Here is an 11651-nt window from a genome sequence, read left to right as displayed (position 1 = left end):
TAAAAAAAAAACAAAAAAAAAAAAAAAAAAAAAAAGCCACCATCCACAGATATTTCGAAAACAATACAGCAAACAGGGTTGAAGGTGGAGTTGTATGGGGAGAATGCCATTGGAGGTGAATTACCTTTGGGAACGGGTGTGAGGTTAGGAGTGAGGGGTTTTGGTACATCTCCCCCCTCCGATGGGTTGAGTAGGTTTCTCTGTAATGTACACCTACCGCCCAATGAAAGGAGGGGGGGTTACAGATTTAGTATTTAAGCTTTTTGGGAACTTCCCAGGGGAAGGACTCGCGGCCAAAGTGGCCATAGGCGGCGGTGTGCTGGTAGATGGGCCTCTTCAGGTCCAGCTCTCTGGAATTGCACAGGAGACAGAGTAAGACAATTGCCACACGCACAAAGAAGGACGTTCAGTTAACTCAATCAGCCTCTCTAACGTTAACTGTGCAAAAGACCAAACTCAGGAAACGCGGGAGCAAAAGATGACTGGGAAACCATCAAACCGAAAGGCGGTGGTTGGGCTGCCCCCGAGGAACACACTTTACCTGACAATGACGCCCGGGCGGAGGTCAAAGTTCTTCTTCACGATCTCCAGCAGCTCCTTCTCGCTCCTCTGGGAGGTTCCATAGTGGAAGATGGATATGGACAAGGGGTGGGCCACTCCAATGGCATAGGACACCTAAGAAAACCGGTATATTGGTAAGAGTGTACTTATCCCTTCTAGGGTTGGGCCGACAGACGATGCCATTGTCCTTCGCCGATGGCTGATAGATATCACGATGTTTAGCCAGTATCGAGATACAACAGGCAACCGTTAGCAATTGTTATTTGTATTCCGTGCCTTTCGGAATACAGATTCATGCTTCGGGCGCCCCTCCCCCCGATGTTATCGTCCATCGCGATGTTTCACTCTAGACATCGTCCGATGCCAATTTTGTAGACATCGCCCAACCCTAATCCCTTCACTATTGCATGGTGAAAGACTGCTAAATATTCACCTGGACCAGGACACGCTTGCACAGATCAGCCTTCACCAGAGACTTGGCCACCCAGCGGGCCGCATAGGCAGCTGAACGGTCAACTTTAGTGTAATCCTTCCCAGAGAAAGCGCCGCCTCCATGAGCGCCCCAGCCTCCGTATGTGTCCACGATAATCTTGCGGCCAGTCAAACCAGCATCTCCCTGTAAAAACAGCATGAATAAATCAGAATCTTACAGTTTGAACAAACACCACATCTAGGGAAATAAAAAGTGGGAAAAAGAAATAAAAATAGCCCATAATGCATTATACATACACAAAAAAGCCAATAATACATACACTTCAGTTCCCACACCTATTACTTCGATTATAATCGGATATAAACGATAAAAAAAATTAATAAATTCAAAGAAATTCTTTCCCGCTTTTCCATGCCCATAGGAACCCCACGAAAAACTGCACTGTTATTGTTTTAGTTTAAACCTGTGGGCCTCCGATGACAAAGCGTCCGCTGGGCTGCAGGTGATAGATGGTGTCATCATCCAGGTAGACGCTGGGCACCACAGCTTTCACCACCTTCTCCTTCAGAGCATCACGCATCTCATCCAGACACACTCCTTCATCATGCTGAACAGACACCACAATGGTGTGCACACGCACCGGAATCATGGCCCCACGGTCCTGCCTGTACTGGACCGTCACCTAGAGAACAAAGTAACAGAAGTTGAGCTGAATGGTTACAATCACTACAAGATACAGGCATAAAATCTCAGTCCTACAGTAGTAATACACTACCGTTCAAAGGTTTGGAATAATTGAGATTTACATATTTTTGAAAAGTCTCTGATGCTCACCCAAGGCTGCATTTATTTGATCATCAATAGACTAAAAACAGTAATATTGTGAAATATTACAGTTTAAAACAACTGTTTTCTATGTGGATATATTTTTAAAATGTAATTTATTCCCGTGATGCAAACCTGAATTTTCAACATAATTACTCTGGTCTTCAGTGTCACATTATACTTCAGAAATCATTCTAGTAGGTTGATATGCTGCTCAAGAAACATATCAATTATCAATCTTTTGTGGAAATGGTTCATTTTTAGAAAGCTAGAAACAGAAAAGTAAACAGCCGATTTCAAATGGAAATCTTTTGTAACATTGTCTTTACTCTCACTTTTGATTAATTTACTGCATTTTTTAATAAAAAAAAATTATAATAAAATAAAAAAAAGTTTCCCTCTCTTACTGACCCGAAACCTTTGTAGAATAGTATATTTTGCTACTGATTTCCAATGACATTCTCACCTGGGTCTTGGAATCAGGTCGCAGCCAGGACAGGGTGCCGTCGCGGCGTAGTTCAGCCATTTTAGCGTTCAGCTTGTGGGCCAGGACAATAGTGAGAGGCATACACTCCTCAGTCTCATCAGTGGCATAACCGAACATCAAGCCCTAAGAAGCAAAGTACTCAGTCAATCCAGTAAAGATAAGATCTAGATTCTCCTTATAAACCAATTCACATCCTGGCATATGAACAAAGAAAGTCATTATGTAGCTCTTACTTGGTCTCCAGCTCCAACATCCTCTTCACTGCGGTCAAGGTGAACCCCCTGAGCAATATCAGGTGACTGCTGCTCAAGAGCCACAAGCACATTGCATGTCTTGAAGTCAAACCCTAAAAGTACAATAAAAAGCTGATTAATTCTACCCTAAATCCAACTGGCAGCTAATACAAAAATCATAAACCCACAGATTATGCAGTGTCGTAAATTCTGCAAGTATTATGGCAGCATAGTAGCACTCTTTCCCCTGACATTTAGTGCCGCTATACCTTTGGAAGAGTCATCGTATCCAATGTGCTTGATGGTGTCCCTGACAACCTTCTGATAATCCACGACAGCACGAGAGGTGATCTCACCGGCCAGTAAGATCATTCCAGTCTTGGCAACAGTCTCTGCCAGGACAGATTGAAGGGGGTTAGAGCACACAGTAAAAAGATTCAAGTTGCAAGCATGGAGAAAAGCGTGCAGGTAAGCATAATTTGACACTCACCACATGCTACTTTGGCATCAGGATCCTGTTTGAGGTGGGCGTCCAACACAGCGTCACTGATCTGGTCACAAATCTTATCTGGAACAGAGGAATGAGAGGTGTAACTATTTAATCAGCCAATTAGAGCATAGAATTCAGGTTAAACGAGACTCAATATAAATGGCAACCACCTCCAAAGGCATAACTGGATTTTGGATTTGCTCAACTCAAATAATGTTAAAATGGCAAGCTTGGGATATATTGTAAAAATAATTTTTTAGATGATAAGATTTATAAGATAACAAAGCCCTCATGTATATAACATTATAAATATATTAAAATAACATTAAAATTAATGTGTTTTTTGGCATCTTAGTTTTTTTTTTGTTACTCATTTTAATACATCAAGTTAAACCTAAATGAAAGATATTTCCTTGGCAACTGAATCATTTGTCATGGAGAAAAAATAATTTCACAAAATTATAGGTTTTTGTACATTTTATTTTTAGTTAATATTTAAAGTACAAAAATGTCTTTATGGTTTTAGTTTACTATAATAAACCTTTATATCTCCAGCAAATGTAAAAAAAAAACTCTGAAAGCACTTCAATGACAACAGTGCCATTACACGATTGAGCTTACAAGCCTCATGCGAGCCAAGAAATGGCTTAAAAACAATAGACAAGGACGTTGCTAATGCCTCAGTTGCCTCCATAAATTATTTCCATACAACAGGTGAAGTACATTAGCTCACTGCAGTACGGCCTCTCTAATGCCCAAACTGCCACCCCACTGCAGTCCCTGGAGTAACCATCTATATTTAGGGCAGAGGTAAGCCAAGCTAATCAGCTGCAGCGGGGCTGCTAACCCTCCCCCACACCATCAGCTCTGAACTTAGACCTGTGCTGAGCTCATTAGAAAGCGCACTGATGCAGTAGTGAGGGCAGTGGAGCGAGAGGGGGAAGGTCACACCATGTGTACAGGCGTCAGTCCACAATGACAAAAACATGATACGGCAGACCTGTCCACAAACAAACTTTACTCACTTTACAATTGTACACAAATGCTTGGCCAACTCACTGCAAACATGTGATCTCATGGAACAAAGTGCACCCTTGCGATGTTGTGACTGTAACATCCCTCAGTTTCCCAAACATTTGGTGTCACTGAACTTGCTTTACAACATTCTTTGACTGTCACCCCATGATAGTGGTTGATCTGATTGAGAAACTGTTTTAAAACGCTGATGAAATCAAGTTTTGCAGCTTTTAGTACACACACACACACACACACACACACTAGATTTGATGCCATCTTTATGTTGTTTACTGCTAAATGTAAATATTGATGACTCGTCCTGTACTAGTTAACAGATTTGTCCAATCAAATGGTTGAGAACTAGAATGCCCCCCCGCTGTAAACACCTCAGGCCCAATCAAAAGTTATTTTTTCAATAACGTTGCTTCCACACCATGTCAGAAGCACCACAATTACAAGCGTCAGACTTGTAACTAAGATTTCTACAAGGATGCGAGTGCTTTTTACAACCTCGAAAAATTGAGCCCTGACTTGTCATCTCGTAATAGTGAAACAGTTGTTCTGCAAGAAATCTAAAAGAGTCATGTTCATTTTCTCCATATGAATTCATTTTAACAGCAATTCATAGACCTAGTGTTGTCAAAAGACCCGGTATTTCGGTATGTTTTTATGTTTTGCTTTGGTACCGAAATTGGTACCGAGAACCGTGGATTTTCACTGGTATCGGTACCGAATACTGAAATGTTGGTACCGTGACAACACTACATAGACCTATTGTGAGCTACGAGGTAGTTAATCGATGGCATGTTTTTTTTATCCATCAGCCCATGTTATCTCAGCTTTTTTTTTTTTTTTTTAGTTTATTAGCGGAATTTCTTGTGGAAAAACTACATTACCCATGATACCGCAAAGAAACTTCCACTAAGTTTCAACAACGAAGTTCAACCTGCCTCAAGAGCTGCTGAAACAGTTCTACGCCACCATCGTTGAATCTGTCCTCTGCACTTCTATAACGGTCCGGTTCAGCTCAGCTACCAAATCTGACCTCAGAAGTCAGATTCTGATTCAGATTCTCGGACTGCTGAGCGAATCACTGGTACAACCCTCCCTTCATCCACAATATCCACATTAACCGCCCAAATATCCCCCGCACCCTGCCATCAGCTCCCGCGTCTCACACACACACACACACGAGCGCGACTTTAGCACTAGACTTAGCAACTTTCAGACCCTTTTAGTGGCTTTTTTCCATAGAATATTCATACTGACAAACCCAGCGACTTTTTCGGATAAACCTTAGCTATGGTTCAGTTGTAAGATTTCGCCAGTGCTGTCTCGCGAACGCGAGGTCTAACTTTCCCAAGCTTCTGTCACTAAAACAAATTCCTCGTATGTGTAAACATACCTGGCAATAAAGCTCATTCTGATTCTAATCAGAGAATCATAACCAGCTCCAAAAAAGCACTTCAGTACCCGCCCACTCAAATTACTTAAATATTTAGGTGTGAGCGGTAGTGCTGGGCGGTATACTGGTTCATACTGAATACCGGTGTTTATTTTTGTTATGATATCATCATGACACTAAAATAGGGCATTCTAAGTCAATATACTGCAGTATTTCCTCTCGCAATCAGTAGAAAATATGGTTAACACCCGGTCATGCATGAAAAAAAAATACCGTCATGTACCGTGAAACTGGTATAATTTTGAAAAATACCATGATATAAATTTTTGGTCATACCGCCCCAGCACTAGTGAAAAGGCAATAAACAATATACTGTATTATAATATACATTTAGACACAAAATCAGAAGTCTTTCATTTTCCCATCATTTGTTTCAAATATGTCTCTTGAAATACTTCATGGGACTGTAGTTAATCTTGCACCTTTGTATTTTTGTCCAACTTCCACATACTTTGCTTTAAATCAAAGATTGTCATATTGTGATTCAGCTAGTATCTATTTGGTTTTATGGCTTATAACTCCTAAAGACTTTAAAAATCCCAAAGGGAAAAATACTACCGGAACCAAGGCTGCTTTTGGTAAATCTGACCTGATGTGCTTGACACCTTAAATCAGAGCACATACCAAATCGGATAAAGAACTAACTTCTCATCCGTAGGTGAAGTATGGAGGTGTGTGTAGCAAACATTCCTGGAAAAAAAACGCATCACGCCATGTCTGCAGTGACCAGTGTGTTCTTTGACCTGTGAGGTAATAACTGTTGACAAGTTACCGACTACTGGTTTTAAACTACAATTTAACCCAAATGTTATTCTTGGTACCTACAGCACTATCTGCCGGTTTCACAGTTCTTTGCCATTTTCTTAATTTTTCCAATCTGACAACTCAGTTTATGCAGTCCTATAATTACTGAATTACAAATCCTCAATGCATACTTGTGAATCTGAGCGAATCCAGTAACGTTATGTCATGTGGCTCATGTTCGCACCCGGTTTTATGAATACTGAGTACTCATTTGACGTACTGCATCAAACGCAGAGATAGAAGCGTGCCGCAATGGTCAAAGACGTAACGTTACGTCAGGCGCATTTGTATATACAAGCACCACAAACGATTAATAAATATGCAAACTGCACTAAATCCCGCGTGCGGTATGAACGCCCCTAAAATGTATGAACTCAGTGACGCTTAAAATCGCTAGCTAGAGGCGTTTGCTTTCGTGTATTGTATGTGTCAGGCCTAAGAGGTGCGCTGACGCAATAGTCGCGGCCAGTTGAGCGAGAAGGAAAGTTTACACCACGTGTAGGGGTGTCACAGCCCAGGGACGACCTAAAAAATGTCAAACAAACAGCAGCTTATAGAGAGAACAAGATACATACATGCAGCGACGCTTGCACAAGCACGCGGTGATGACACGCGCAGGCATTAATATTCGCTTATCTCACAGGCCAGTGAATAAAGACGACCAATAAAAGTAATGAGGGGAATGATGATTTATAATTCTTGGACTGGAACAAGTTGGAGGCTCGTCTTGACGTGTAAAACACGCAACCGGACAAACCGGCAGAACAACAACACGCGCGAGGTATCCGCATTACACATGAACACATGTTCCGCGAGCCCGCCGACAACACACTACACAGCGCGCGGCCTTCAAATAGAAATAAGCAGAATTATTAGGAGCCAATATGTTGTGACTATTAGTTCTATTTATACATAGTTACAAAAACGAAAATAAAATTATGAATAAGTGTTCATGGCCTACATTCGTGAGATTAGCTTTGGGCCTCAAATCCGGTGACTCCGCCGCGCGAGGCCAGAGACAAATAACGTTACCTCCCACTTTACCCAAGTCAGCGTACGTTAAAGAAGAACGCATTTTTCCTGCCCTTGACATGATTACAGTATAATAAACTGTTGTAATTGCATATGTTTTCATGTATAGAAATGTAAAATAGTTATCAGCAGCTATTAGCCCGTGCTAGCTGAGGGATCTCGCGCCCGACTGTGTTTGCCTTCCGCGCGACCTTGTGACACGAAAATCTTATTTATAACGTAACGTTAATCGTGTTATGATACATACCAGGGTGTCCTTCACCGACAGACTCCGACGTGAACAAAAAGCAGTCTTCATCAATCAGGGAGTTGTGGAAACCGTTCATCTGCCCGTTCATGTTGGATTTACTGGTGCGTTTCTCTCTCTCGCTGGCTATAGCGTGTTCTTTTCAGATTCTCTCTGCTTTTGAAACGTCGGTCTTCGAGATGTTTCTGGTGATGCTGTGTAGACTTGACCTCAAATGATCATCACGCGAGCCGGTCTTCAAGTTTATATCCCTCCCTCTTCACTCCAAACGCGAACGTCACTCGGTACGCCACGCCCCCGTCCGGCTTCGCGGCAGCCAATCAGAAACGGCGTTACGACGTGACGCGCTGAGGAGACGAAGGAGGCCCTGCTTTGTATACAATATCTTACATTCACACGTTTAGAAATAAAACAAAGACAAATTGACAAATAAAAACCCAATTTAAAACCATAAATAGAGGGAAGAGGGGACTAGTTTTCACACTTTCCCCTCTCTATAGGTTTGTGTTTTAAATCCAAATTTCTATAGAAATACTCCATACAGTTTCTTTAAAGTATAAAATATGTTTTATATATGTTTTCTCCCTAGATGAATTTTTAAAGCTTAATGTTCACTGCAGAACAATATGAATGTGCATCATATGTCAGTGTGTTTCCAAATGTAAAAAGTTGTGATGTAAGATGATTATGTAATGCAGTTTTGCAGAGAGAATTTATGTAAAATGCACTTTGTCCTTAGACAATGTATAACCTACATCATGTCTGTCAGTCTAGGAGGTGCACTTTGGACTCGGTTGAGCAAAGCATTAATTGTTGTATTGCAGCGTATTAAATGTTAGTAAATTAAAGCTTGTGGGCAGAGCTGCTAAGCCTGTCTCGCCACTTTGCTAATTACTGTATGTGTGTGTGTGTGTGTGTGTGTGGGGGGGTGTATCTGACTGTCTTTCAGGAGATTACTAAATTTCTAGGTAGCATGTGAAATGTATGTAGGCCTATGTGTGTGTGTGTGTTTGTCTATACATTTTGTTCATAACCAGTCAGCATGACTATAATCTATTACATTCACTCAGTGCTTCTATTGCACTATCACTCACTTTCAGTCAGCATGGGGCCTCTTTTATCCCATCTAATCTGTAGGTAGTGCCAGGAGGTACAGTGGCCTGCTGCTTTACAGGGAAACTCAGACATCATTGAGTTTGTCAACTCATATCTAACCCCAGATATGCACTGGGGTCCAAAAGTTGGAGACCACTTGCGAAAATGCTGTTCTTTGCATTTTTCTCATTTAGGAGTTTTGTCATTTTGAGCACTTGAGTGAAAGGTTGAATTGAAAAATTATGAATTTTGGAACGTCTTTTTGTTTTAATGACAGCAGCACTTGAGCTCGCTGAATACAATTTTAAGATCAACATTTTCTAGGAAGATTTGTTATTAAATGTAAGCAAGAACATCTGACTTTCTGCAAAAAGAGTTCACATTTTCAGTGTCACAAAATGATTTATGAACATTACTGGCTTAAATATTTTTATATATTAATTAAATATATTTTTTATTTGTAACTATTTTAATTATTTCTTAAATAACTTTTTAAGAGTACATATTCTACCTCAGGTTTAAATGAAATAAAAAAAATCCCATATTTTCAGCGTGGTCTCAATTTTTATTTGTTTGTCTCCCCTCCAATTAATTATCATTCTAAATAATTTGTAACAATTAAAAACTGTGATGTAGAAGAATTAGATGCAAGGCCATTTGTCTATGGCATTTGATATCAGGAAGTAGTGCTTACAACACTGTGTTGTTATTGCCTTTTGTGTTGTAAATTGGCACGTTATGATGCAGACTGAAAATGTTCCTTGATAGTGAGCATTCATTTGCAAGTGTGTGAACAAAACAAGGCATTTAAATCAACCGTGGAGACTATCTAAACATTGGCCTCTCTTATAAGCAGCTGGTAGGCTATATTATCAAGCCCTATAAGAACAGTTTTGCATTAAAGGGATATCGGACATTCTGCCAGACAAAACAATGATTGTTTTAGTCCCTTTATCCCTTTCTCTAAGTGAATGCAGTTTGTTTAAATTCGGTGTATTTATTTACAGGAATGACATGAACTTGCACCTGGCAAGGTTTTGGATACATAACTCTTATGTATGATCACGTTGCAGCCAGGTGATGGTTTTTGCTCGAGGGAGATGCTTTCAAAATGAACTTCAAATTGCACAACATTTGCTGTCAATCATCATGAATGAGTCAAACACCTCACAATACATTACCAAACTCTTTTGCTCTCTGGTTCTGGCTTTTGAACTTCCGAAACGATCACACTGCTTTCACAATGTGTCTATTCGCCTCCAGGGCTGGAAGAGTTTCCAAAGTCTCATTCCAATCTCTGACTAAGAGCTTAGATCTCATAACAGACTAATGGATTATTAATGGAGTGTTCAGAGAAAAATTCAACTGAAAAGTCAGTAACATCATTTTTGTTAAAACTCTCTCCCTCGTCTAAACCTACAAGCATGATAATGATCCTGATTAGCAACCTTTTCAACGTTTCCTGAGAGACTAACCATTATTAAAAAAACAGACTTTGTGAGTCACTTCACAGGACTCAAAAATGGGTGAAAATTGGATTTCTTTTTTTTATTTTTAGGGTATAGCATTGTGTCCTCATTATTCATTTTGACACATTTCTGTACTTCACAGTTCAAGATGAGGACAATTACACCACAGGAAAACATTTGACTTTGATTTAAAAAATACAATAAGTCAATAAATCGATGTTTACAGACAAACTCAGTGTTCTTTGCTCTCCGGCCAAATGATTTAAGACAAAAATATAAGAGAAAAGGAGGACAGTAAAATTACAGTTCTTCACCTTTACAGAATATCTGTTGAAAACATGAACAGAGAATACAGAAAGGGGAGATATGCAAAAGTGAGACATTTTTGCGATGATATGCTGATGATATGACATCTACAGTATATACCGTCAGGCTTAGTTATATTTTATTGTCTTTTGTTATTTAAAGGGCAATCAATCCTGACATGTATTTGTTCGACTTTTGCTAAACTCATCCTACATGTCTTTTAGGTGTTTATTTTTGCATGTGTTTGCCCACACACACCTCACACTAGCTTCACTCAGCTCTAATAGATCAAATAATGACACAAAATGCTATGAGCAGAGCTGATGTGATTGGTTGTCTTCAGTCAGCCGCTCCTGTCAAAGGTTCGCTCTGTTTCAGGAGAGGCTGTTGGCTTGACAAAACTTCAGCAAAGCATGATGGCTGTTAATGTGTAACTTCTAAAATCTGGGATGGTGGTCTTATAGTATGTGCCAAACCTGGCATATGTGTACTCATATACTACTAGACCCATTTATTATGACATCAGCTGTTAACAGCAGTGATAGACCCATGTATCAACAATTAATAGGATGACATTTGACCTTCTTGAGCTCAATGAATTCTGAAATATGTTATCTTGTCGATCTGTTTAGAATTTTGAATAAATACATTTTCCTATAAAATCATGTACATCTTTTATTTGCTGTCAGTAAACAGGCTATGGTTTGACTAGCAAACTATATTTATTAAACAACGGTGTCTTTTGTCTCATACACTGACCATTCCAAGGTTTGTGGTCAGTCTTCAGTGTCACATGATCCTTCAGAAATCATTCTAATATGCTGATTTGCTTCTCAAGAAACATTTCTGATTATTAACAGTGTTAAAGATGTGGAAACTGATACATTTTCTCAGGATTCTTTGATGAATAGTTCAAAAGAGCAGCATTTTTTAAACAGAAATCTTTTGTAACATTATAATTATCTTTAGTATCGCTTTCGTTAATTTTATGCATCCTTGCTAAATAAAAGTATTAATTTCTTTCGAAAATAACACAAAATCTTACTACCCCCAAAATGTTCTGAATGGTAGTGTAGCCTATATCTACACACATACAAATACAGAGTCCACCAGTAAAAGTGCTTCTATTTTCTTATATATATATATATATATATATATATATATATATATATATATATACACATAAA

The 11651-nt window shown here is 39.6% G+C and overlaps 1 protein-coding gene across 1 annotated transcript; it reads right to left on the bottom strand.

The window, feature by feature from the left end:
- Positions 1-124: 124 nt before the first annotated feature.
- LOC107686452 (S-adenosylmethionine synthase-like) lies at positions 125-7845 on the bottom strand. The gene is made up of 9 exons (XM_016483461.1): positions 7595-7845; positions 3030-3107; positions 2809-2931; positions 2540-2652; positions 2286-2429; positions 1458-1676; positions 995-1177; positions 542-675; positions 125-350 (listed from the first exon to the last, which is right to left on the bottom strand). Exons 1-9 carry the CDS (start codon positions 7683-7685, stop codon positions 248-250), a joined length of 1188 nt encoding a protein of 395 aa, XP_016338947.1. The 5' UTR covers positions 7686-7845; the 3' UTR covers positions 125-247.
- Positions 7846-11651: the final 3806 nt, after the last annotated feature.

This window comes from Sinocyclocheilus anshuiensis, unplaced genomic scaffold (assembly GCF_001515605.1).
Source record: "Sinocyclocheilus anshuiensis isolate Anshui unplaced genomic scaffold, SAMN03320099.WGS_v1.1 scaffold838, whole genome shotgun sequence".
NCBI classification, from domain to species: Eukaryota; Metazoa; Chordata; class Actinopteri; order Cypriniformes; family Cyprinidae; genus Sinocyclocheilus; species Sinocyclocheilus anshuiensis.
This window is presented reverse-complemented; position numbering and strand designations above follow the sequence as displayed.